At 37.8% G+C, this 23,391-nt stretch overlaps 3 protein-coding genes and 1 long non-coding RNA gene across 4 annotated transcripts in view; 1 reads left to right on the top strand and 3 right to left on the bottom strand.

Annotated features, from left to right (window-relative positions):
• LOC146478278 (uncharacterized) overlaps positions 1 to 23,391 on the bottom strand; it is a 164,261-nt gene that overhangs the window by 1,258 nt on the left and 139,612 nt on the right. The gene's annotated exons all lie outside the window — the stretch shown is intronic.
• On the bottom strand, positions 6,422 to 12,586 carry LOC146478291 (cyclin-dependent kinase inhibitor 3-like). The gene is made up of 9 exons (XM_085111813.1): positions 12,519 to 12,586; positions 12,327 to 12,418; positions 11,220 to 11,278; positions 10,382 to 10,426; positions 9,480 to 9,543; positions 8,536 to 8,694; positions 8,298 to 8,329; positions 7,944 to 8,047; positions 6,422 to 6,889 (listed from the first exon to the last, which is right to left on the bottom strand). The coding sequence occupies exons 1-9, from the start codon at positions 12,528 to 12,530 to the stop codon at positions 6,785 to 6,787; spliced, it is 672 nt and encodes a 223-aa protein (XP_084967939.1). The 5' UTR covers positions 12,531 to 12,586; the 3' UTR covers positions 6,422 to 6,784.
• On the top strand, positions 12,651 to 17,497 carry LOC146478290 (enhancer of rudimentary homolog). The gene is made up of 4 exons (XM_085111814.1): positions 12,651 to 12,753; positions 13,640 to 13,727; positions 16,325 to 16,445; positions 17,091 to 17,497. Exons 1-4 carry the CDS (start codon positions 12,751 to 12,753, stop codon positions 17,182 to 17,184), a joined length of 306 nt encoding a protein of 101 aa, XP_084967940.1. The 5' UTR covers positions 12,651 to 12,750; the 3' UTR covers positions 17,185 to 17,497.
• LOC146478289 (phospholipase B1, membrane-associated-like) overlaps positions 18,777 to 23,391 on the bottom strand; it is an 11,791-nt gene continuing 7,176 nt past the window's right edge. Inside the window, exons 11-17 of the mRNA XM_085111812.1 lie at positions 23,346 to 23,391; positions 22,907 to 23,004; positions 22,103 to 22,175; positions 21,466 to 21,564; positions 21,268 to 21,363; positions 20,542 to 20,607; positions 18,777 to 19,790 (exon numbers count right to left, since the gene is read on the bottom strand). The exon at positions 23,346 to 23,391 is cut by the window's right edge and continues 20 nt beyond it. Of these exons, the coding sequence (XP_084967938.1) occupies positions 19,548 to 19,790; positions 20,542 to 20,607; positions 21,268 to 21,363; positions 21,466 to 21,564; positions 22,103 to 22,175; positions 22,907 to 23,004; positions 23,346 to 23,391 (721 nt within the window). The 3' untranslated portion in view covers positions 18,777 to 19,547. The remainder of the gene's footprint in view (positions 19,791 to 20,541; positions 20,608 to 21,267; positions 21,364 to 21,465; positions 21,565 to 22,102; positions 22,176 to 22,906; positions 23,005 to 23,345) is intronic.

The following is a 23,391-nucleotide window of genomic DNA, read 5'->3' as shown; positions in this document are numbered from 1 at the left end:
TGATATAGAGCTCTACGAATATTTGGTCGCTGGTGGTTTTGTTACTGTGAGTATAGACACCCTTTTTTCATATTTTAACTTTTTCATATAGAAGGAAACGGCATGAACTTTCTCAGAAACTTATCTGGAAAAACTTTGATGTGGCCGGTTAGTATTCATTGACTTTGATGTTACCATGGCAACCATGTTTTGACAGGCAGTTTTTTCAGAAAATGGAAAATCCCTTTTTAAAATAAAGAAAAATTACTTTTCTTGCTATAACTTAGCTCATATTAGTGTTCTTTATTGGTTTTGATTACTTTTAGTTCGATTTCGATTTTGCGCTTTCCTGAAGTTTTGGGGAAATCCAGAAATCCAAGATGGCCGCCATTTGGCAATCATGACTTAATTATGACGTCATATGGCTTCATCATTTTCCTTTGCGGACTTTCAAGGAAACATCTTTGAACGTACTAACTATCCCCAATCCTCATTGTCATAGCTTAGATGGCTTACTACAGTTTTTGTACTATGCTAGCTTTGATATGCGCGCGCGCTGCCCAAGGCACGCGAAAGCATCACGCGGGTGCAAAATCACGCAAGAACAAAAACAATATGCCTGAACACGAAGACAGCATGCACTCAACAGTTGGAGCGCGCGCGCCGAAATCGAACTAAAAGTAATCAAAATCAACAAAGGAACACTAATTTGAGCTAAAAGCATAAACGTTACAGCGAGAAAAGTAACTTTTCTTCATTTTACATGTAAAAATGATTTTCCATTTTCTGAAAAAACTCTTAGTCAAAAATTGGTTGCCATGGTAACATCAAAGTCAATGAATACTAACCGGCCATATCAAAGTTTTTACAGACAAGTTTCTGAAAAAGTACCTAAAGTTGCCGTTGACAGAAAATACGAAAACAGAAACGTGAACATTTCTTTAAGGAATTTTCAAATAAGGCAAAATTTCCCAATTTTGTCATTTGCTAAATTTCTACCTGACAGAATTTTGTGTTCTTCCCGTAAATACTTATTTTTGCCCACTTTCCAAATCCTGAAATTTTGAAGAAGGGTCGTACGGCTAGATTTAGAGCCAGACAACTTTAAAAGGTGTAGTTTCCAGTCCCCCACTAAGACTCATTCTTCTGCATTTAACACTTTTTGAGTATTCCAAATTTAATTTCTGACTCAAAATTATCTCTTTTGTATTTATTGTACTAGAATAAATCTCAAAGAAAACTCCTGTTGGCGTTTTTCTTAAGTTTGATTTAAGGCCTTCTTTCACTCCAGAAAACTGTGGCTTACAACAGTTTTCTGGAGCGTGCGATGAAGGGATTCTCTACTCCTGCTAACAAATTGCTAAGTGTTTATTGGTTTAAAAGTTAGATATCGTTATCGCCAATTTTCGTGCTTAAATTGCCTGCGTGCCGCCATTTTGGGTTTTATGACGTCATAAGGTTGTCGTTATTGACTAGCCATTGAACAGGCTCCCAAGTGGGGTATAGGGCAAAAAGAAAAATCGGCGAGCTGGGCAAGTGGAGCGCCCATTTGGGAGCCTGTTCACAGGCTATTTATTTTGTCAGGAAGTGACCGTATGACGTCATGGGATCCAAATTAGCGGCGAGCAGAAAATTTAGACGCGAAAATACGCGATAGTAAAATCCTTTTTTTTTTTAACAGTAAAATGCGATCTCCATTTTTTCACTTAATCTTTGAAATTTAGATACAATTTCCAACAATTTATTGTCAATTTGTTGGAAGACTGGAAGTTCTCTTTAACCATATGAACGTCTTCATCATTCTCCTTCCGAAGTGTTGTGTACAACATTTTCTGGTATGGACTCACCGTGTAATGTGCAACGCTACGAGCAGGGTCACAGCACGCGTTAGAATGGGCAGATATCAATACCAAATATTCGATATCATTTACACTAGGTATCGATACTCACGAGAAATAAATATCGTTCTTATAGGTCACGAGACGAAGGCTTGGAAGTCACCTAACGGGCAAAAGCGTGAGGCGTTATTATAGAGTAACTTAATACTAAATCGCGATGCAAGCTCAAGATTTCTGCTCTTCGGATTTGAATTTTCAAGGACCGTGAGCTTCGTAAACTATCTTTAGCTACTCAACTCAATTAATATTAAGACAAACACAATTTTATCAAAACTCGCCATTGTCATCATATCTTTGATTTTCTTCAGTCTTTTCCCTTTCCAGTCAATCCCTCTGCTTGCGCTATCATAGAGAATAGTTTCTCATTGTGAGGCACTAGTCAAGATTCTAGAGAACATGTTTAAGGATGATTAAAGTAGTAGGATGGGTAGATGGGTGAACGGAATGCTCTATAAAAAAACAGTATGTGGCGAGTGAGAGCTTAAAGGGCGGATCAATTTGTTCACAAGGCGAAATCCTGTCCTTGGAAACCTTCTTAATCCCCCAAACTAGGAAAAACGGACGCGCGAATTCGGCAGTGAGAGCATAAACACCAACCCGCTTCAAATTCCAGGGGATGTTGATGCCTCGATTTGATCGGCGTAAATCGTCTTCTCTCAATGACTCGGTCGTTTGAGCAAAACCGGCAGATTTTTGATACCAGAAACGTAAACGGCAATTAACATTTCTAATACCCTAAAACAAGCAATCTAAATAAACAAGAGAAAGGGGAACTCACCTTCTATGATTAATGCTTCTTCTTCCGCTTTGAGTTCAACTTCCTCATGCTCGATGTCAGTGCCCTTAAAATTAAACGTAGGTTTGATTAATATAGTGCAGAGGTTTACTGTCGTGATACATGCCCCAAGAAATAGCTGGGTCGCTTAGGAAAGCTTCTTACACTGCACTGGAGGAGACGGCTGACATTTCAGACTAATGCCTATGGTAGCTCTGTTGCATTCACTGTTTGCCCTAAAATTAAAAGCACGTGCGATTAATATGTTGGACAGGACTTTTTGCTGCCATAGAAAGATCACAGTGACCGCTGTAGTAATTTTCTTTTTCTCTTCTAATGGGTATACCCCTTGCTGTATAGGGAAAGCTCGTGAAACTGCTGAATGGAAAGCAACATCCCAAACCATGTTTCAACAAAACCCGGCCTAACGCCTGGCAGCTCCAAACATATTTTTGCCGGAATCTGAGATTGGTCATAACACTAAATATTCCAAAAGAAAAGTTTCGATTACACTGATTGAAATCAAGGCTTCTTATTTGCTAATATAATAACTACCTTAGAGAATGTAAAGTAAGGTATCACTTACTTTTCTTAAAATCTCCACAATTTAATCCTGCATGAATCACCTTCTAATGTAGGGCCATTTGACATTGCTGATGCATACCATTTGTGCTGACGAAATAACTTGTGAGTTGCACTGAGAAAACAGGGTTGGTAATATGCTTCTAGCTCCATTGAAATCCTGGAACCTCTTGTAAAAGTTGATAATGATAATTGAGAACACAATATAGGTATAAGTTGATGGGATCAAAGACTATCAAATTATGGGGCTTTTTGAGATGACCTTTTTGACCTTTGGGGGAAGGGAGTAGGGTGGATTCCTCCCTCTCACCAGCACTGTTAACACCCCCTCCCCCCACCCCCCAACTAGTTTACAGCTATGCAACGAATCTTAGAGGACACAAAATTTTCAAGATAGCTTTGTTTGGTGTTCTTAAAAAGAACCAATCACGTCCCTTGACACTGGGATAATGCCACCTACTATTTACAAATGTCGGCCATCTTGGAAATCCACCAAAATTGACCAAAAGATAATTAAAGAATATTAATTTAGTCTAACAATAAAATAAGTCACGAATTTCTATTTAAACCGTTCAATACCCTGCTTGTCAAAGAATGGCTTGTAACATCCATGGTAACATTCAATTTGATATCATACGGCTATTTCAATTAAGGTTGAGGAAAGCCTACGTGACAAGACCGAAAGTTGATATTAACTTTACAAAACTCAGCTATAACTCACCCCTACAAAAAATAAATCTTCAGGGCAAATGTTGTTGTTATTTCCTTCTATCCTGTGGCACTGCCAATCGTAAAATTGCAGCCAAACTACGCGATTTACAGTCACCCATACTAACTTTCGGTCTTGTCGCTTAAACCTAAGGCTTTGAAATCCGACAACGTTGATTGAATAAGTTGTAAATGAACAGTGCCAGTTCTCTCTCCTCCGCAGAGGTTCGATGGGGCGTTATTTGTATCCGCTGAACGAAGTGAGTGCAGGCGCAAAAACTGAGAGGGTTGACTTGGCGGAATTTAACACCTGCACTCCCTTTTCTCAGCGGAGCCTCTGCGGAGGAGAGAGGTGCCAGTTTATACCAGAATAAGTTTGGGGTAGCTTTTGCTTGTATCGAGACTTCCAAAGACTTCCAAAGTCCATAAGGGCAGATTTGCACTCCTCTCTCCACCCCTCCCCCAACCTCAAAACAGATTAAACCTCTGGCAAACTTAGATCTCCCTAATCACCAGGCCCCAGTTCAACTGAACAAGTTCAGTTCATCTTGGATAAATCACTATCCAAGAGGGGAATCACTATCCAAGAGGGGATAAATAAAGGACCCACTCTTTGAACAATTGGGACCAGGCCTAATTCTCGTTTGTTTGGCAAGATTTTCGTACTTCCCCATTCGTTAATTATGACCCAAAAGCTAAGGAAAAACTCTTCAGAACTCAGTTGTATGTTGACCAATTAATTAATGTTACTACCTGTGTTTAGCAAACGTTGAACAGTTTAGTTTCAAAAATGTTACATAATGGACAATTAGAATATTGTTGAACAAATTCAAATTATTATTTAAACGACAAAACAAAAACAGTAAACAAGAAACAAAAATCGCCTGGCTATCACTTTCTGACAAACTTAAACAAAACCATGACTCATCATCTGCTAGTAAACAACTTTTAGCGAAACAAATAACCGACCACGAAAATTCAACTTATTTCATACTTGCCACTTGACTTTCATTCCAAGATTAACTCATAAAAAGAGAATAAACCATAGATAATTTACCTGTCGTAAAATACAGAACATTCTTTGAAGTTTCACCTTCGTTAATCCACCATTAGTGAACGTCAAAGCCTTGCTCTCTGCGTCGTTTTATCTTCAGTGAGTTTTGTAGTCCCCCAGCGTTTTCCTGTCGCCTTGAGGTTCATTAGTACAAATAATACTCCATAAAAGCTCAGAAACAAGGATTTAGAAACTGGAAGGTTAACTTTGCCAACAGCACCATGTGCGTGAAGATGAGAGATGAATTAAAGATGAATTTTCGCAGTATATTTGCAATTCAAATTGCATGATAAGAAATGCAGATTACAAAGACAAGTAAAACATACAACGATTGAGTGGAAATGATAAAAAATAGTGAAAACTGTAGTTTAGGGACGTATGGAAAAGCATAAAAATGCAAACTTTAGAAGAAACTTAGTTCGCTGTGGAAAAATACTTAATTAAAATTACAACCTGCGAGCACTGGTGTCGAAAGAGGCTCCGCTCGCAGGGATAACGAGAAAATGAAAAATGTTCAAACTGGCAAAATGCACGTGCTTTCCGTTCCGTTGCACGTGCGCTTATGTTGGTGCACGCGTACGTTGGAATAATCCGCTGCAAAACAACAGTGTAAAGCGGTCTAATAACGTAACTTACGAACACTGTTTAATAACTTGATTTCAATTAATCAATTAATACACATAGGTCGGACATCTGCAGTAGATCTCCTCCCCAACCCACCCACCCCCCCCCCCCCCGAAAAAAAATAAATAAAAATAAAACAATAAATAAATCAATCAATCAATCAATCACCAAAAGCGTATATGGGCTCCTGGAATCACTTTATTTGAGCTTAAAGATGAAATTCTAGGGTGTGGCCAATCAATCGCAGAAAAGCTGTTGAACATAATTTTTTGTCTGTGACAGAAACGCAACAAAAATCTCGGAGATATACTTTCAGCAAACACAAAATAAAACAAAGCGAAGAGTTTCGAATCACAAGATCACATTCAAATTAGTCAGTTTACAAGTTTGAGGTTGTCGTTAGATTGCATCCGATATAGAAAGCTTTCAAAGATCGGAAATCTCAGAATTAGAGACATTTGTATGGAATTTGGGCGACCTCTGACAGGTCACAGCCTGGTTACTGTGCAACGAAACATAACCGAATTTTCCAAACGTACTAATTTTTATGTGATCTGGTAATGGGGTTCATTATTTCATATGAAGTATTTTAAACAATGTATTTACTAGGACCAAGTCCCTTAATGACCTTCGGAACGGGCAATTCACACACATTTCACATTTTGCTTCTCGTATAGCCTGCGAACGCAGACGAATTTCCGTCTGTCGCTTCGGAGAGAAGCGACAGCCGGAAATACGTCTGCGGTCGCAGGCTACTTCTGGTAGTGACTGTACTGTAGAGGGAAATCATACTCACAGTAATTGTTTGAAAATTGTTTTTACTTTATTGCTGTCTAATATTTGTTTCAGGATACCAACATGTTTATCGGGTGCATTATATTTACAAGAATTAAAACAACTGTCTACGGTTCCCTTGTTTTGTACACAACGTATTTACAAAGATGGATGAAATTAAAAGAACGCAACTCCTCACTCCAATTAACTTACACGAACTAACGTTTTGGTTTATGTGTGAACAAATCGCTGTATTTTTTCCAAAATGTATGGGCTTTTCATATCCTAAAGTAACTACTATTTACTTTGTAACTAGCAACAATTTGAACCAAGTTTTAACAATTCCTAACACAACTTTATCGTAATTTTACGGATTATTTTGAGTTCATTTCATCTTGAGAGCGATCTTGGTGCCGCGGCGACTTTCGCTGAATTTTGCTGTTCATCCAGATGAGCTTTGTACAAGTCTCGGAATTCGTGGACAAAGTTATATTGCTGGAAAAAAGAACACATGAAAGAAAAACGGAAGATTAACACACTGACCTTACTATAAATAGTGCTTTCTTTATGTCAAAGAAAATTGAACGTCCCAACATCCAAAGAGATAGTGGTTGATAGTTCAATTCAAGCTGGTTTCTAAGGCCGTCGTTATACGTTGAAACTTTTTGCTGAAACTTGTGTGCAACGGCGCTGCGAAACAGTTTCACGAAGTGGTGTTACACGGTGAAACTCTTGTTTTTTCACCACTGCGACCGTTGCGAGCCGTTGCAGAAGTAGAAAGCGGTTCTACTTTTCGTGAAACTTGTCTTGCAACGGAAGTTCGAAAAAGTTTCACGAAACCGACCACGTTACACGGTGCAACGCCTGCTGAAACTTGTTTCGCAACACCGTTGCACACAAGTTTCAACTAAACGTTTCAACGTGTAACGGCGGCTTAAGCAGTAACAAAACGAGGCGAGGGTCTGATTGGACTACGAGGGGCGTTGAAATTTAAAGCCACTGAGTTGTTTCCTCAAGGAGCTTACATCGAATGGAGCGTGCCCCTCTTCAGAAGAAACTACGCACTACTCGTGTCGGCAAATTTCAGTGAAAGTGTGTCCAAATTCAGTGACGAAACGGGTGACCAAGGAAAACAGGATGATACATCAGTGAGTATCACTAATACCAAAATTACCGGCCGGGTACATTGCAGAAAAGGAAGCCAGGCTACTACATCGTGAACGCAGCTGACAAATAGTCAACATTGCAGCCTTTCAGTTTCATTTGCTCGTACTAGATAACTTGTAATGGGCAATTTAGATCTTGAGATTTAGATCTTAGCTGAAAATAATTACGTCTATGATTCTACGACCAAAGTGTAGCCTATCCCAAGGTTTACCATGAGCTTGAAACCCGTAAGGTTTCATATATTAGCTTTCCTTTGTCTCCTTCAACCAACACATATCCACTAATTTGGATTACCTGTTACCCGTTTAATTAGCTTTAAGGTAGCCTTTTCTACGTTACGTTTCTATGTTACGTTACTAATACCTTGCGCCATAACTCATACCTTAACTGTTTGGAATGCCCGGTGTCCTCTGATTTGTCGCAGCTTGGAGATGACATGATCAGGAGTCATGAATTCATCCAAACTTAACAAAAGAATGGCTACAGCTGATGAAAGGCGAAAGACAAAAACATTAGATAGATTAAGATTTATGCAACCAGTAAATATGAATTTGGACTTTGGGAAAATTTGGAGTTAAAATTATTATACAAGCCTTAGCCTATTGTAGAAAAGATGCTTATGTCTGCATGCCGTGGGAGAGCTTCCTTCCACATCTGCAAAAATCCCAAATAATCTGCATGGGAGAGTTGGCACATAAATTTACTGCAAAGTAAGTGTAACATGAAATACACTCACCTAAACAAGAAACTCCTAAACCAGAAACACAGCTGAAGAGAAAAAGGCAACACAAACTGTTTAAAATGAGAGAAATATGTCCAATTTACCGGTATAATCAGTGCCAATGACAGTTGATTAAGTTCCACAAACTAAGTCTAATGATCTTTGGGTTACATGATGAGGTCTGATGCATTCTATAGAAAAGCTATAAATGTATAATTAATATTTAGTAGTTGATGCATGACTAACAACTTACTGTAAAAGTGTTTTGCGCCCAAAGCTTATACATTCCCTCAACTTTTCTATGACAGTATCGCATTCTCCCATTGTCAGAATACTTCCAGCTTCAACGGGAAAGTAACAAACTTCAAATCCAGCGCAGCGGTATTCATCAATGAGATAAGGGACTCTGCACCTGTAGGGGCAAAAATAATGTTACCTTATTACATGATGTGCCCACCATTAGGCTATTTTGGGGAATTGACAGCAATACAGTACTAATTTCATTAGTATGAGCAGGAATAGCAGGGATTTTAGACAAGAACTCTCATCACCAGAATCACAAATTACGTGGGTTGAGTTTGCTGTTGGTAAACTCGTCCTTGAATTGTTCCAAGAGATTTTTCTCCAGTGGAACCTCTCCTTAAAAACATTATATCCAAATTCAAATTTGATCTGGAGTCAGTCTCCAACTAGTTCTCTGAGCTGTGCGATGGACCTGCTACTCACAGAATTGCTATGGATACCCTCCGCACTCGGCTTGGTTCACACATGATTCCACAGACCTTACTTAGTTAACACAGGTAACTTTTCCAAGCTACATGTAGCTTCTATTTAGTAGCTAGTCAGATAAATGAATACAACAAATTAATTAATTATCCTGCGCTGCAGGAATTGTTTTTATATGGCCGAGTGCTCCATTAAAAGTTGTTCATGCATTGGGCCACCATCTTCGATTACTAAACATAGGGAGCTGGTATGACTCAAAGGAGCCTTCGTTTTTCTACCCGACACCAACCCTCTCAGACAGATTTTCTACTCTCCCCAGTCTTCTTGTCATCATTTTCCAACTCGATGGAAGGGAACTCAGCAAAGAAATTTAAAACTGAGTTTTTGCTTGTCCCTAAAATAATTATGCCTGCACTGCAGGTTATATTATTTTAAATAAATAATAAAAATTAATCAATTATAATGACTTGCCTAATCATCTCGCCAGGAGAACAGAAGGCTAACACATCTGTGATGTCCATTGCTTTTAGATGCGCTAAAAGTAGCAAAACACAAAGAGCTAAAGAAACTAATTACGTGCACAAATTTGATCAATTATTATTATACCACTTGCTTCACAAAAATGGTGTTTTGGTGCATTTTTATGAATCAGTGTTTGTTGAAAGGCAGATGATTTTGCATGTTAATTTTAAAGAAATGTTCTGGGATAAAGTTTAAGAGGTTTCAAACCCTCAAGAGGTGGTCACGGGGGTACTCCCCTATATAAGCGATATGGGCATGTGCTGCCCCAAAGGGTTTGGTTTCTGAGCCATTTTGGTCTGAAAAAGGGGATGGTATAGATTTTAACTATTGGAAAGTTTTAACTAAGTGAAGGTAACTGTCTAAAGTTTTTAAGTTAAAGTGGGTATATAAATTTTATAGGCCAGGTCTGAAAATTAGGGTGCTGGAAAATTATACATTAATTTATATTAGTCTGAAATAGGGTCTGAGGGTCTGGAGAACCCCCTTCCCCCTCCATGGGAAAATCCTTCTAGCTCTGCAAAGGGTCTGTCATGTCACTGTATAGGGGTTGTTATAAATTGCTACAAAAGAGAACCCACTCAGGATTATGTAAATGTTGTGGTTTAATATTTTTTCTTTGTTTAAAATTTTTCAAACCAGTTTACTTAATTTTTATTTTCCTTTGACAGTTTGTGCGGTAATTCATTGCCATAATCCAAGACAACAGAGAATAAAAATCAAACTGGTTTAAAAATTTTAAAAACAAAAAGTTTTTGAACCACAACATACTAGCAGTAGATCATAAATCAAATGATTGGACTGCAAAGTTTTATTAATGATTGGGAGAGCATCAAAAGATTGTCGATCCTTACCTAAATCTACACTTAAATTCCTGTTTGTTTCCTTATATTTACAGCCTGGTAGGGAATCAAACCAAAAACATCAAATGAATGTTAATTCAAGGCTTTTATGTGAAGAGCCATGCAATACTGTTTTGACATTCATCTAACTGAATTTTTGAAAAGGTGGTCCATTATGATTTTACTGCCTTTTCCAGTAGAATTAATTCACCACGAAACCCAGCTTTTTTCCCTAGCTGTGAGAAAGCTAAAAATGACACAAAAGAGAGAAGAAAAGAAAAAGGAGAGGGGAAATACTCTACTTGCTGTTCTTTTATGCTGGCAACTTAATCACTTAGGGAATAGTTTTTGAACCACAAAACACCACTCGCTCGCATCATACCCTCAAACAGACATGAGTTGAGCAGACTTGTTTTCAAAAAATCCAGGTACTAGGTATAATACCTTGGGCCAATTTTGATAGTTGGGTTTGAAGGGGTATTTAGTATATTGAATCTCAAATGTGATTACTTTTGTATTATTCCTCCAAGCTTCAGTGCCATTGCCTATTATAACTACAGTAATAATTTACATGTAAGTCATTACAAAATTCAAATAGTTTGAACATCTCAATTATCAGATTTTTAACAAGCCATTTAAGAGAATCCAGGTACAGTAATTTTTGCAGTTATATGAAAACCAGGTTGTGGTGAAGGAACAAATATATCTAATTGACACATGTTTTATGCTCCAGAGCATTTAAATTGTGAATATATTTTCCACATATCGGACCCTTCACACCAACCCATGCCCTAACTTTTCCCTCCCTCATCTCAGGCTCAAGAAAGATATTTTAGAAGAAAAGTGGCACCTGGTAATCCACTAATACAAATAACTTCTGCATGGCAACCTGTGAATGAAAGGTCCACCCTAAGATCACAAAAGAGAAATCATCATAATTAGCAGCATTGTTTATTAAAATTTGTAAAAGAGTTATGGACGGGCACAAAATTTTGAACCCTAAATTGCAAATTTTGAATGGGCATAAAAACATTTTTGATTGCCTGTGGGTGTACAATCGATGTATAATATACATACATACATACATACTGATTTGTTGTCCTCTTAAAGGGTTTTATCCAGTCATAATGTTTTGGCCGAAAATTTGGTCATCATGGTTTGGCCTTCTGATAGAAAATTAAGCACATTTTTAAAGGAAACCTGGAAGAAGTCAGGATTTTCAAAACTGGATTGCACAACCCCCACCCCACTCCACCTCCTCCCCCCACCCCAGCTCCTTCTGTGTATCATAGGATAGCTACTAAGCCAGCCCCAGTTTTCAAATCATATGAAAAACTGGCTTCAGGAGAGTGGGGTAAATAACCCACACCGAAACATTTTCTAGCTCTTACAGTGCGATGCACCTTACCGTGGCCACCCAACAAACTTTTTTTTACAAGTTAGCCAATCAGGATACTCGAATTTGATTAACGGTCATGCCTCCTTGCAATATGTTTGTTGGGTGGCCACGGTAAGGCACATTGCACTGTAATATTAAAGTTTGATGTTTACCCATTTTTTTTCCTTTTTGGGAGATAATAAAATATGGCATTTCTTTCAGAGGATCCCCCCCCCCCCCTACAAAAAAATGACCTTGGAATCTCTTTTATTTGGCAAATCAACGGTATCCATGGATGCAATTGATCTTGACTTTGATCTATAGCTCATAGCTGCTTAGACTTTTTACAGATCGAATATCTAATAGTTATATAAGCTTAACATTATATATCGATTTCCCACAGTCGACATTACGTTAAGTCTTACGTTTCTACAATTGCATTGTCCAATATTAACACCACACCTTGGTAAAACTAGTCAAGACGATGTTTAGAAAGTGTTTGAACCTATTTTTCTAATTATTGAGACAAGAAAAAAACTAAACCCAGGAGATCCAACATCCTAGAGCCTAATTACTTACCAATCTACTTGAAAAGGTGTGAGATTTTCAACAGCTTCACTGATCTCCTCATCTTCAGAGCTGTCAAAATCATTTCTTCGCACCGGTGAATGCTAAAACAATAAATTTACATGTCAACTGAATAAATCGCACCTTCTTTCGATCAAATTTAGCCAAACATAGCAATGATTGCAAAAATAAAACGGTAAATACCTGCAAAACCATCTTTTCAACACAACCGAACACTTGATCATGGATAAAAATTTTCAAAGACCGATCCTTTTCTTACAAAGCGTTTGATTGGTCGGATTGCTCGACCCAGTCTCCTTACCTGGAAAGCTTCTTCTCCTTATATGGAATTCAGTCTCCGGGTGAAGCATCGACTTGTAGTTTTCACGTGTTTACAGAAGAATTTTCCATCGGTTTTTACAAGTTTTTCAAGAAAATGGTGAGTCAAAATGGCTTATTCTGTATTGTGTTTATATCCAGTTTCGACTGGGGTCATTTTCAGGTCCGTAGAGCGCGTATTGTTTGTGAACGAGGCTTGTACTTTCAAGTGAAGCTGGTTAGAAATTGTCGTTTTAATCTCTTTGAGCTTCTTTGTTCCATCATTTCTATTACTATTCTATTTCCATGTTTGAAGATACATCTCATCTGTGTATGAAGACTTAAAAGATGTTTTTTGTATCAATACTCTGTCTCATCTTTAATATGCTATGATCTTTGATGTTTTGATAATCGATGATAATCGATGATTGATTGACACATAAATTCGATTCCAGGAGAGTTAGGTACCCGGCCCACTTGACAGTAGGCCGCAAACGGAGACGTATTTCCAGCTGGTGCTTCTCTCCACAGCTGGAAAATACGTCTGCGTTCGCAGGCTAACTCGACAGTCAACTTAAAATCTCCTCCAGCAGTCCCTTAGGCATCAAATTGTTGAAGCCTAAGTTTACAATAAAGAAGTAAGCACTACGTGCTACCAAACTGAACAGCCAACTGCCATTCCTCATTCTTTAATTTGTGACAAATTTGTAAATATCCTTGAACTGACAATGGATACTGAAGTATCCAAAATATGTCTTCTAAACTCAAATGTTGTGTCATTGTTTTGAAATGTTTATATATCTGCTGTACTGCTACAAAAATTCAGTTAACAACATTTTTGAGACAACACTCATTTTCTGTTCAATTGATGGGCAAGTGTTACTTCTTACAACTCTACGAGGATCTCCACATGTATGTTGAGTTCTGTTCTTCTTGTTAACATGATATCCTTTTTTGTTGTTACAAAAACTGTTAGCCATTAGGTTGTGATGTCTTTCTGTTTATAGAGTCACACAATTCTGCTGATCCAGCCAAATTCAAAACCAGAATCCAGGACGTATTCTGATTATGAAACAAAGGATGAATGTATGGAAGGTAAACCAACTATAAGTTAGTTAAAGAGCTCCAAAATCAGTCTGAACCTAGCTTGGTATTGCAGGTAACCGGTCAAAATGCCCCCAAGACAAAAGACATAACGCTCCCTGATTGAAGATTTAGATGTGTGAAATACCTCATTCTTTAAGCCAAGAGGCAAAACAAGAACACTACACTTGTAAATATAATTTTCTCTTTAAGGGGTGAGGTGAAACAAGCAGCAAGGGTCAAAACTAACTTTTTAGCTCACAAGCCCAGTTGCTAGTAACAGGTGTGATTTCACTAGCCAAAATAAAATATTCACTAGCCACAGTTTCACTAATTCGTTTTACGAAAAGGGGAGAGAGAAAGGACAGACAAGTCATTTACTAGATGTGTAATAATAACTGAGAAAAATCTCCCACACCCGTAAGCGTTCAGGTTTTTTGATTCACTGTTTACAAATTGCGTTATTTGCGATTGAAATTTCAAGTTGACCTTAAAACAGCGCTCCAAGCTCATTTTTTCAATAAGTCACCTTTTGGCGACCTTCATTTTTAAAATGGTCACCAATGGAAAATTTCGGTCACCAAAAATTGTCATTTCATTAACACAAGACACTTCATGCTACTTACATGAAGGAGCTACTGCTGAACGTTGTGTACGGAAATAAATCGTGTTTTTAACACTCCATTGTTACTTGCCTGTGGGTTGTAAACGTAGTACAAGATGGCAAAAACAGGCAAAGACATTTTATGAGAGGTAACCAGAACAATTTACTACAAAGTCGGATGTTAAAACCCGGAACATGTATTTGCAGTGATATCATTGAAACAAATCTGATCAGATACTATTACGTGAATAGACATTTGTTAGTACCGTCTACTTCAGGGCTGTCAACCTCACACATCTTCAAATATGGAGAACATGACTTCCCCGGCAAAGCGCCTCACAGAGGCGTCGCATCAAGGCCAAATTCACGGATTCAGTGGAGGGGGGGGGGGGGGCGTACATTCAACAATACAACAAACTACGCTCAAAATTCCCGATCTTCTTGTCGGAGAGTATCGTCTACGTCAAATACCAAACTTCGTCAATTATCCGGGAGATTACAGACATAAATCTGGAGACCAGAAAATACGGCTCAAAATCTGGAGATTACAGACATAAATCTGGAGACCGAGAGATACGGTTCAAAATCGGGAGACTCCCAGATTATCCGGGAGACTTGACAGCACTGCTACTTGCTTAGAAACATCTTTGCGGCTAGTTGGCTAGTGTTAGTCTCGAACCCTGAAGCAGGCTGTCATGTCTTCCATGAGAGGGAGTTATGTCTTCTCTGTTCGGGGCATTTTGGCCGTAAACCATATTGCAGATCTCGTCAGCATAAAATAGTGGGTAGCATTTCTGTATCCTGTGGATTGGATGAAGTCCACTTCAAACTTCCACCAACATTATTTGTTGGGGTTTCTATTAAGGTTACCCTATACCGTTAGAGGTGTCTTGTGTCCAAGCGATGTAGTGCGTCCAGTTTAAACTGTAGATACCTAAACCCCTATTAATATCAACCCCTATAGCTTACAGAGCTGGCTATCAAACTATACGAAGAACTTTGAAATAAAATGAATTGGATGCGAGACACCTCTAAAGGTATATGGTAACCTAAAATAAACAGCAGGGAATAGTGACTGTTCTCTTGTGCTCATTTATATATCTGGGCCCAGTTGTTCAAAGCCCAATCAAGTTAATCCTGGATTAACGTGAACTTTGATTCGTGTTTAATTACTAATCAATACGGATCCTTACAAATGACTTTTGTCCCTCAGCTTTGACTTAGACTTTTTTTACCTTTAGCTTGAAATTACAGTAGCCTTTGAAACCATTTTTAACGAGCCAGATGAAAACCTCGATTAACTTTTAATCGTGGATTAGCGTTAATCGTCTTTGAAAGGTCCACCAAAAATGACCCATTAAATCCAAGTCTATTACATCATCATTAAAATTCTCCATTCTATTCTCCAGTGAAGTGCTGGCAATGGAAAGTCAATAGGTGAATAGGAAGTCAAGCAGCCTTAAAATCATCAAACTGATAGCATATCAGTACATCATGCAGATAGATTTATTAATGAAGTACATGTATACTACTAATAATTGCGTTCGACATAGAAGAACGCACTCCTAATACAGATAATTTTGGAGTCGAGATTGTATGGGACAACCTTGAATGTATCCATGGATGAATGAATCTTGTGTTGTGTATCTGGCATCTCCCACAGATTTAGCATGGGTGGATGACATCATCACCAACTTGGCAAAGGAGGGAGAGCCTGGGATCGAGATCATCGATTGCACTCCATAATCTTTGATTACAGTGGAACCCCATTAATACGACCACCTTCGGGCTGTGAAAATTTGTTCGTAATAACGGGCTGGTCGGATTAACGAGGTTGTAAAACTAAGGAAATGACTAGACTTTAAATTCGTTGGGGGCACAAAAAAGTGGTGGTAATAACGAGGTGGTCGTATTAATGAAGTGGTTGTAAGGCAGAGTTCTACTATATAACTCATTTTTACAAGCAAGAGAGTGACATTTTATGTTTGTCTTTCATTTGTTGCAGGTGTATGCAAAATATTTGAAGAATACTTAAAGAAGAGCAATCCAAGCACTCCATCCATTACATACGACATCAGCCAACTGTTCGACTATATTGACAACCTTTCTGACCTCTCGTGCATGGTGTACCATTCATAAATTAAACTAACCTACTCTTTCCTAATTAGGTAACTTACTGCTTTGTGTTTCTTGGAAAGATTCTTTTTCTTTATTAGGGACAGTGTCACCTATTTTCAGTGTCACTTTGAACAGCTGAAAACCATAATAATTTGTATAATTTATTTAAACATTTACACGCAAGATAATGGTTCAGTTTTAGGAACAGTAACCCTACTGGTCGCAGAAACTAGTATTATTTTGAATTGTTTGGCTGCAATCTCATGTTGGAGAATAGGTTAATAAATTTTATTGAGGAGTTTTGACCAATGTACAGCAAAATCTCCATGATCATGTTTGCAAAAGGTATTCAGTTGTCTCATCTCTTTGTAACAGGAATGTAGCCTTCCTTGGGGCTTGATGCAATTTTTTTATTTGCAATAATCGTGCAATTCTACACTCAGAATAAACTCCAAGTCATTTCCTTATCTAAAAAAACCCCTCATCTTTTCTGACTATCCCACACATACAAGTTGTACCCTATACTAACACAGCACAATATTTTTATTTCATTTAAAGCTGCATCCTATGGATCTGATATTTTAAAAATTAGATTTTGATGACTTGCTTTGTTTGGTCTTTGTCTTGTTTCCTTTCTTTTTCCCGTTCAACAGACAATGTCCCAAGCAGCCATATTATGAACCAAAAAACAAGGAGTGGATCAAGGAAAACATTTACATCATGCTGAGAAGACAAGCTGGGAAATGAACACGGGAATAAATGGCCAGACAGTGTAAAAAGTATCTTTAGTTAATGGCATTCGATGACGTCCATGAAGACCAGCTGCACAGCATGATAGAATCGTCCCATGGATGTCAAGTCCTTGTCACTGACTCTACAGTTGTGGAACACTTGTCACTTTTAACATCGATGTGTTATTGTTTTTTGTTTGTTTCTGTTTTGTTTTTTACTTCTCTTTTGTTTTGGTGGATGCAAATCTTGCAGTCAAATATTGGATTTTTAGAAACATTTTTTCTTCCAAAGAAAATCTCTTCACATTAAAATTGTTTGTTAACCTTTACTGATTTGTATCTTTTCTTTAAACGACATTGCAGTAAAAACACTGTTCGATTCTTCAAATGAAGCTACAGTAGAATGATATTGCATTATTTAACATTTGGAAGTTTGGAGTTTAATTCTGGGTTAATGGTAATCATTCTCAAAGCTCAAGTAGGACATGCTCAGTAACAATATTTTACTGTAAAAATATTAAAGGTTATTAGTGTAAACTCGTTTTATATCCTCATATCACAACCCAACCCTGAAAAAACTTGAATTGTTTCCAAAATGTTTGGGCAAATTTACCAAAAAATTTGGGAGGATTACTGAACAATACTTCCTGTTACTCAAAATTAATCCAAATTGCTTCATAAACTATAACTTAAATTTAGGAAATTGGTCCATTACTCTTTTTTCTTAACATAAGCAACTCTAGTAATAAATATTATTAAAGTTTAATACATTGTTTACCCAAACAAAAACAGATTTTTTAGTGTGAATCAAAGCTTTTCTTTTTCACTGGCCAATGTCCCGGTGAAACATTTTTCAATTCATCTTTGGTTGGTATTAATTTCAATTTCAATCCCTTTGATCAATTTACCAAAATAGCTTTTCTCCAAATTATAGAATACTTACAAAACATGATCCCAACCAAGGAAAATATTTAACCGCACCGACAGCAAACTGGGCCCATCCTGTTTGATTTAGCTTGATCCTTTATTGTAATACAAATATTTAACTTACAAAACATTTACATAAATGTGCATAGAACACACTTAATTGTGTCTATAATACAAAGTACGTCATCTTTAGGTTTATCCCCCCCCCCCCCCCCCCGATATTAGAGGAGGCGAAGAATGGCAAATTCAGAATTTGAGAGATAACAAGAGCAGCATTTTGTAGGCTCGTTTTCCGCCGCTCCCTCCGCTTGAACACGGGTTCATTTTCCCGAACAGCGGCCAGTAATCGAGCCTACATTATTTGCCAACCCAAGGCTTTCTTTGTCTTGCAAAAGAAATCTAGACTCTGAGCTCAAGATGGCCTTACGCAGAAAATTGACACTGGAAGAACATTGAAATAAATTAAACTAAATTATGTGCCACATGACTGTATTTGAAAGACCATTTGTCACCCCTTTTATAGAGATGTTAATTTTTACAATTATTCATAATTAATGTTTTGATCATTGTTTCACAATGTTGTTTAATATACATGTACAGCTTCCACTATAATGTGTAGAAGTAAACTCCCCCGGGGGGGGGGGGGGGGGGAGTCCCATATGGAACAGACGGGGATGCTCGAGTGGTTAGGGCGCCGGACTTGAAATCTGGAGGTCCCGGGTTCAAGTCCCGTTCTGACCGCTAGCTGGAGTTGTTTCTCGGTAGCCCCAAGTTCAACTCCTCGGCCTCGCTTGTAGAATTATGGCCAGCTGGTCTGTCTCCCCCCAGTTGGGATTATTAACCATGTTATTTTCAATTTATATTATTTCTTTATGAAGTCTAATGCTCGGTCCCACTAGCACTTGTGCTTTAAACACTGCCGAGGGTAAATAAAAGTTATTTATTTATTTATTTACCCAAAAGAATATTAAATATTTTGGGTAAAGAACTACATTTCTTGCACAATATAAACTTGACTACAGGTACAATGCATGCCAAATTAGAGCTCACTTGGAGGAATTTGGATTTCAAGACCAAATATCCCCTTTAAAATTTTGGTCGCAAATTAAACTATCAAAGATATAGCCCTTTTTTATGAATTCAAACTTGTGTATTCCAAATGAACTCAATTTCCACTCCAGCTCATAAAAATTCTGTGCGGCACAATATTCCTGACCAGACGTTTTCACACTATTACCAACTGGAGGTAATGAATCTATCGGAGACAAGTTAAATATTATTTTCTAAAAGCATACACTAACTTCCTGATATTTACAGACCTGAGTTTTAAGTTTTCTTAATAGAACGTGCTTGTAAAGGAAACAGGCTTGAAAACTCGCTGTAAAAAGAATGCAGAAAGTGTCTAGAAACATCCAAAATGTTTCGACTCGTGAAACCACCGTTCCTTGCAACTTAAATCCTGGGTTTGTGAGGCCCAGGAGCATACAGGAGTTTCAATGCTTCAGGTCTCCTACGTGACTTCTGGCTTCTCCACACTGCTACCACGACAATCACCACCACAGCTGTTAAACATACAGCCAGTGCCACAGCGGCAGCAGGAGGAAAGTCATCCGATGACGAATCATCTTCACCATTTTCACCGACGTCACTCATGACTGTGTTACTGTTTATTTTGGTAAACAAGTACGGCTCATCCTGAGGGCAACATAAAGTAAGAAATACATTTAATTAATCATTTAGAATTACCGTAGCTTTATCTTTTGTTGAATAAGCAAACAGAGTTTGCAGCAGAAAACTCAACTTGCAAATCTTTTATTTATTTATTTACTTATTTTATTTTATTTTATTTTATTTTATTTTATTTTTTTTGGGGGGGGGGGGGGGTAAGGAGTTTGCAGTGCAATTGGTAACATATGCACTCCAGTCAAAATGATGACATATAAACATATAATGGGTCAAGCTGCCGTTACACTTTGAAACTTTTAGCTGAAACTTGTGTGCAACGGCGCTGTGAAGCAAGCTTCAGCAGGCGTTGCATTGGTAACATGCTATTCAGGGTCGGTTTCGTGAAACTTTTTCGAACTTCCATTGCGAGACAAGTTTCACGAAAAGTAGAACCGCTTTCCACTTCTGCAACGGCTCGCAACAGTCGCAGTGATGAAAAAACAAAAGGTTCACCATGTAACACCACTTCGTGAAACTGGTCTCGTTGGCCGTTGGACACAAGTGTCAGCTAAAAGTTTCAACGTGTAATGGCGGCTTCACCTGACATTTCTTCAGGCTACAACCCAAAATGATTTACATGTAAGATGAATGTCATACATGTACATGATAGCTGTAACTAATTTGGGATAAATTTATAACTGGCCTGCCAAATATGACCCTTGATCTTGATACAGATAGAAGTGTGCATTCATGGAGAAAAATATAACTAAAGGGGACTTACCTTAGAGGGGCATTTCAGGGTCTCATGATCTCTCCATTCCTTTGTCTTTGAACCAAATGGCTCCAACTGAAAATAAGAATTATGTTTCTGTCAGAATGGAGTATAATAATAGTATTTTCAAGACAGATTATTTCATAGGTAAGATCCTGCAATAATTTGATAGAAAAACACAAGCTAAGGGTAAGAACACACTGGTCAGCACTGAGCATGCAGACCTACATCAATTCACCAAATAGCAAGAACACCCTAACCCCTTGCACTTTTTCTTCACTTCTGCTTGTACTAAATCTACTGGTATCTGGCTAAATTTTATCTATTAAATAAACATTTACCCAATTTCTCACTTTTCATAGTTTTAATTTTGACTGCTGCATCTACAATTCAAAAGCATTGATTTGCTGCAGTTTTCCACATTGTAACAATTATTGAAGGGCTCTGGGCAAGGAATTCCTGGATTTTTGGTTGCTTTTTGGTTTCCTCAAAATTTAAGTCACTGAAATTTGGCATGTGGACTTCATTTCAGTTAAGAAACATTGCTCTGCATTTTTTAAGGCTGGACCTCCCTTCTTCCACTGAAGTAACGATGAAAACAAATAAATGGAATTCTCCCATTGATATTCCCACCCAACGTGATATATTTATAAGTAATTACTGGAATAAATTATCTATAAGAATGCAATTAAAATTGATCAATGATAAATTAGAAGTTAAACTAAACCAACTTACCATGTTCTTCCATAAGGCTAATGCCGCTGCTGCGTGGCCACGTGCTGAGAAATGCAGACAGTCCAAGCCAAAAAATGACCTCGCTAAATTGTTATCCTACAGAGAGAACAAACCCATGTCAGCACTAATATTGAGCACAACATGACTATACTTGGACAGTGCTACAATGTGTTAAATAATAGCCTGATTATTTCAGACCTGAGTCTTTGGAGGCACTTGAAGAGCAGGTTGAATAACCACGGCAAAGGTATCCTTTGTGTCAAACAGTCCACTGTTCACGAGCTCATTCAAAAGGTCCTGTAAAAGTCAAGTGAAAAAATAGTGCAAGTCAGGATACATGTATTCCAGCCCATTCCTGGTACTACGTTAATAATCACCACAATCTACAAGTGACTTGTTATTAGACTGCTAGCAGTCCCTTTCTGGTTAGTCAAGAGGGTGCATTCACAGCACTGCAAGACTGGAGGGAGGAGAAATAAATGAGCCCCCCTCCGCTTGTTCGCTCCAGCTTTTTCCATGCTTGGCTATTTCGCGTGACCTCTTGACTATCCAGAAAGGGACTGCTTGCAGTCTAAGTGACAATAAATTGAAGGCCGGTGCATGGAACAAGGCCCTAACTGACTTTGATGTAAGGCCAAATTCTCCTTTTGTTTCACAAGTGAATACAAGGCAATTTGTAAGGATAATTATCTAACAATTTATCAGAGGTCACTTAGGGTTTTTTGAGCACTATTAATTTTTTTAGGGACGCACAATTTTTTTTCTTTTATTGTTCAAGTTCAACCAAGTTGGTAAGTTTTATAATCAAGAGAAACAAAAACCATCATGAATGTACCTTGTATTTCTTAGCTGCTTGAGAAATTTTTAATCTTCCAGCAGCACCTTCCTTTAGGCATTGACAAGAATTCCTGGTCAAAAGATATAAACAATGACATTAGTTACCATACTGAATTTCAGTAACTGTTATAAAGCATACATAACTACACACCAGTCAACCATTTGTTACTGATTATCAATGATCTAATTTATGTCTGATTGGCATAACATTAGAAATTATGTGTGGAAGTGTAAATTAGATCAATCATAAATCCTGGGCCCAGCCATCTTCCTTTTCCTTTAGGGGGTGGGGTGGGGGACAACAAAATCAAGTTATTAAATAAATAAGTATTTTGATGGTCAATCCATCAGAAGGCTGATGGTTCAAGATTGGAGCAGCTAAAGGTATATCCATGCATTGTATTGTGTTTTTTCCTAGTCAAAAGTTACTTCACAAAATAATGTGTCACTTTTTCCCTAGTGCATTTGCATGGGTATCAGCTAATCATTAGGGCAATCAATTTCATGAAACAATGGAGGAACACTGCAATGGACTAACATCCCATTTAGGGGGTAGTAACATTTGCAACTGCTAATTCATGCCGCAGAAAAAAATGTTCTTAGTGCTGGCCAGGTGAGCCACTTGTGGGCAGATTTATTCTAGACATTTTTGAGATCTATGCGTTTAGTATGGGCCATGTCTGTGGTACTTAATAGCATCTACATTATTTTTATATGCAAGTATTGGGAACAGATGTCTTCAACATTAATTTTTAACAATTGAGTAGATAATCAATCACTACAAAACTCAGTTTTAGCATACCATCCCATGATTTCGCAGGACTTGGCGCCGCCTTCATGCAACTCGTACAGAGAAGACACATCCATTGGTGGAACCAAATTCACAAACAGCCGAGGAACCTGACAGTTAAACAGTAGGACATATTATAAAAAACAATTACTTTATTTATCTTTTTTTTTTAATTTATACATTTTTTTTTCTAGGAGTCTGATGCTTATTATTAATAACTCCCTATTGTTAGCGCGATCACTAATATTAATTCTGACTGCCTATTCATGAGTGGGGTCTGGCAACAGACTATTGTCTTCATTTTCTAAAGGTAAGTAAGCCAAAAACTAGCCCCAGTACTTACTATTGGAAGTTGTCTGCGAAGACCACCATCTTTGTTTATCATGGAATGATGGAAGTACTGTGGCAATCTTAATAATTATTCTTACTAGTAAGTCTCTACCATTCTCACCTCCTCTTTAAGGTAAATCAGTGTCTGCATCATATATTTTATGAAA

This window comes from Pavona decussata, unplaced genomic scaffold (genome assembly GCF_977016875.1).
Source record: "Pavona decussata unplaced genomic scaffold, jaPavDecu1.1 SCAFFOLD_64, whole genome shotgun sequence".
In the NCBI taxonomy this organism is placed as follows: domain Eukaryota; kingdom Metazoa; phylum Cnidaria; class Anthozoa; order Scleractinia; family Agariciidae; genus Pavona; species Pavona decussata.
This window is presented reverse-complemented; position numbering and strand designations above follow the sequence as displayed.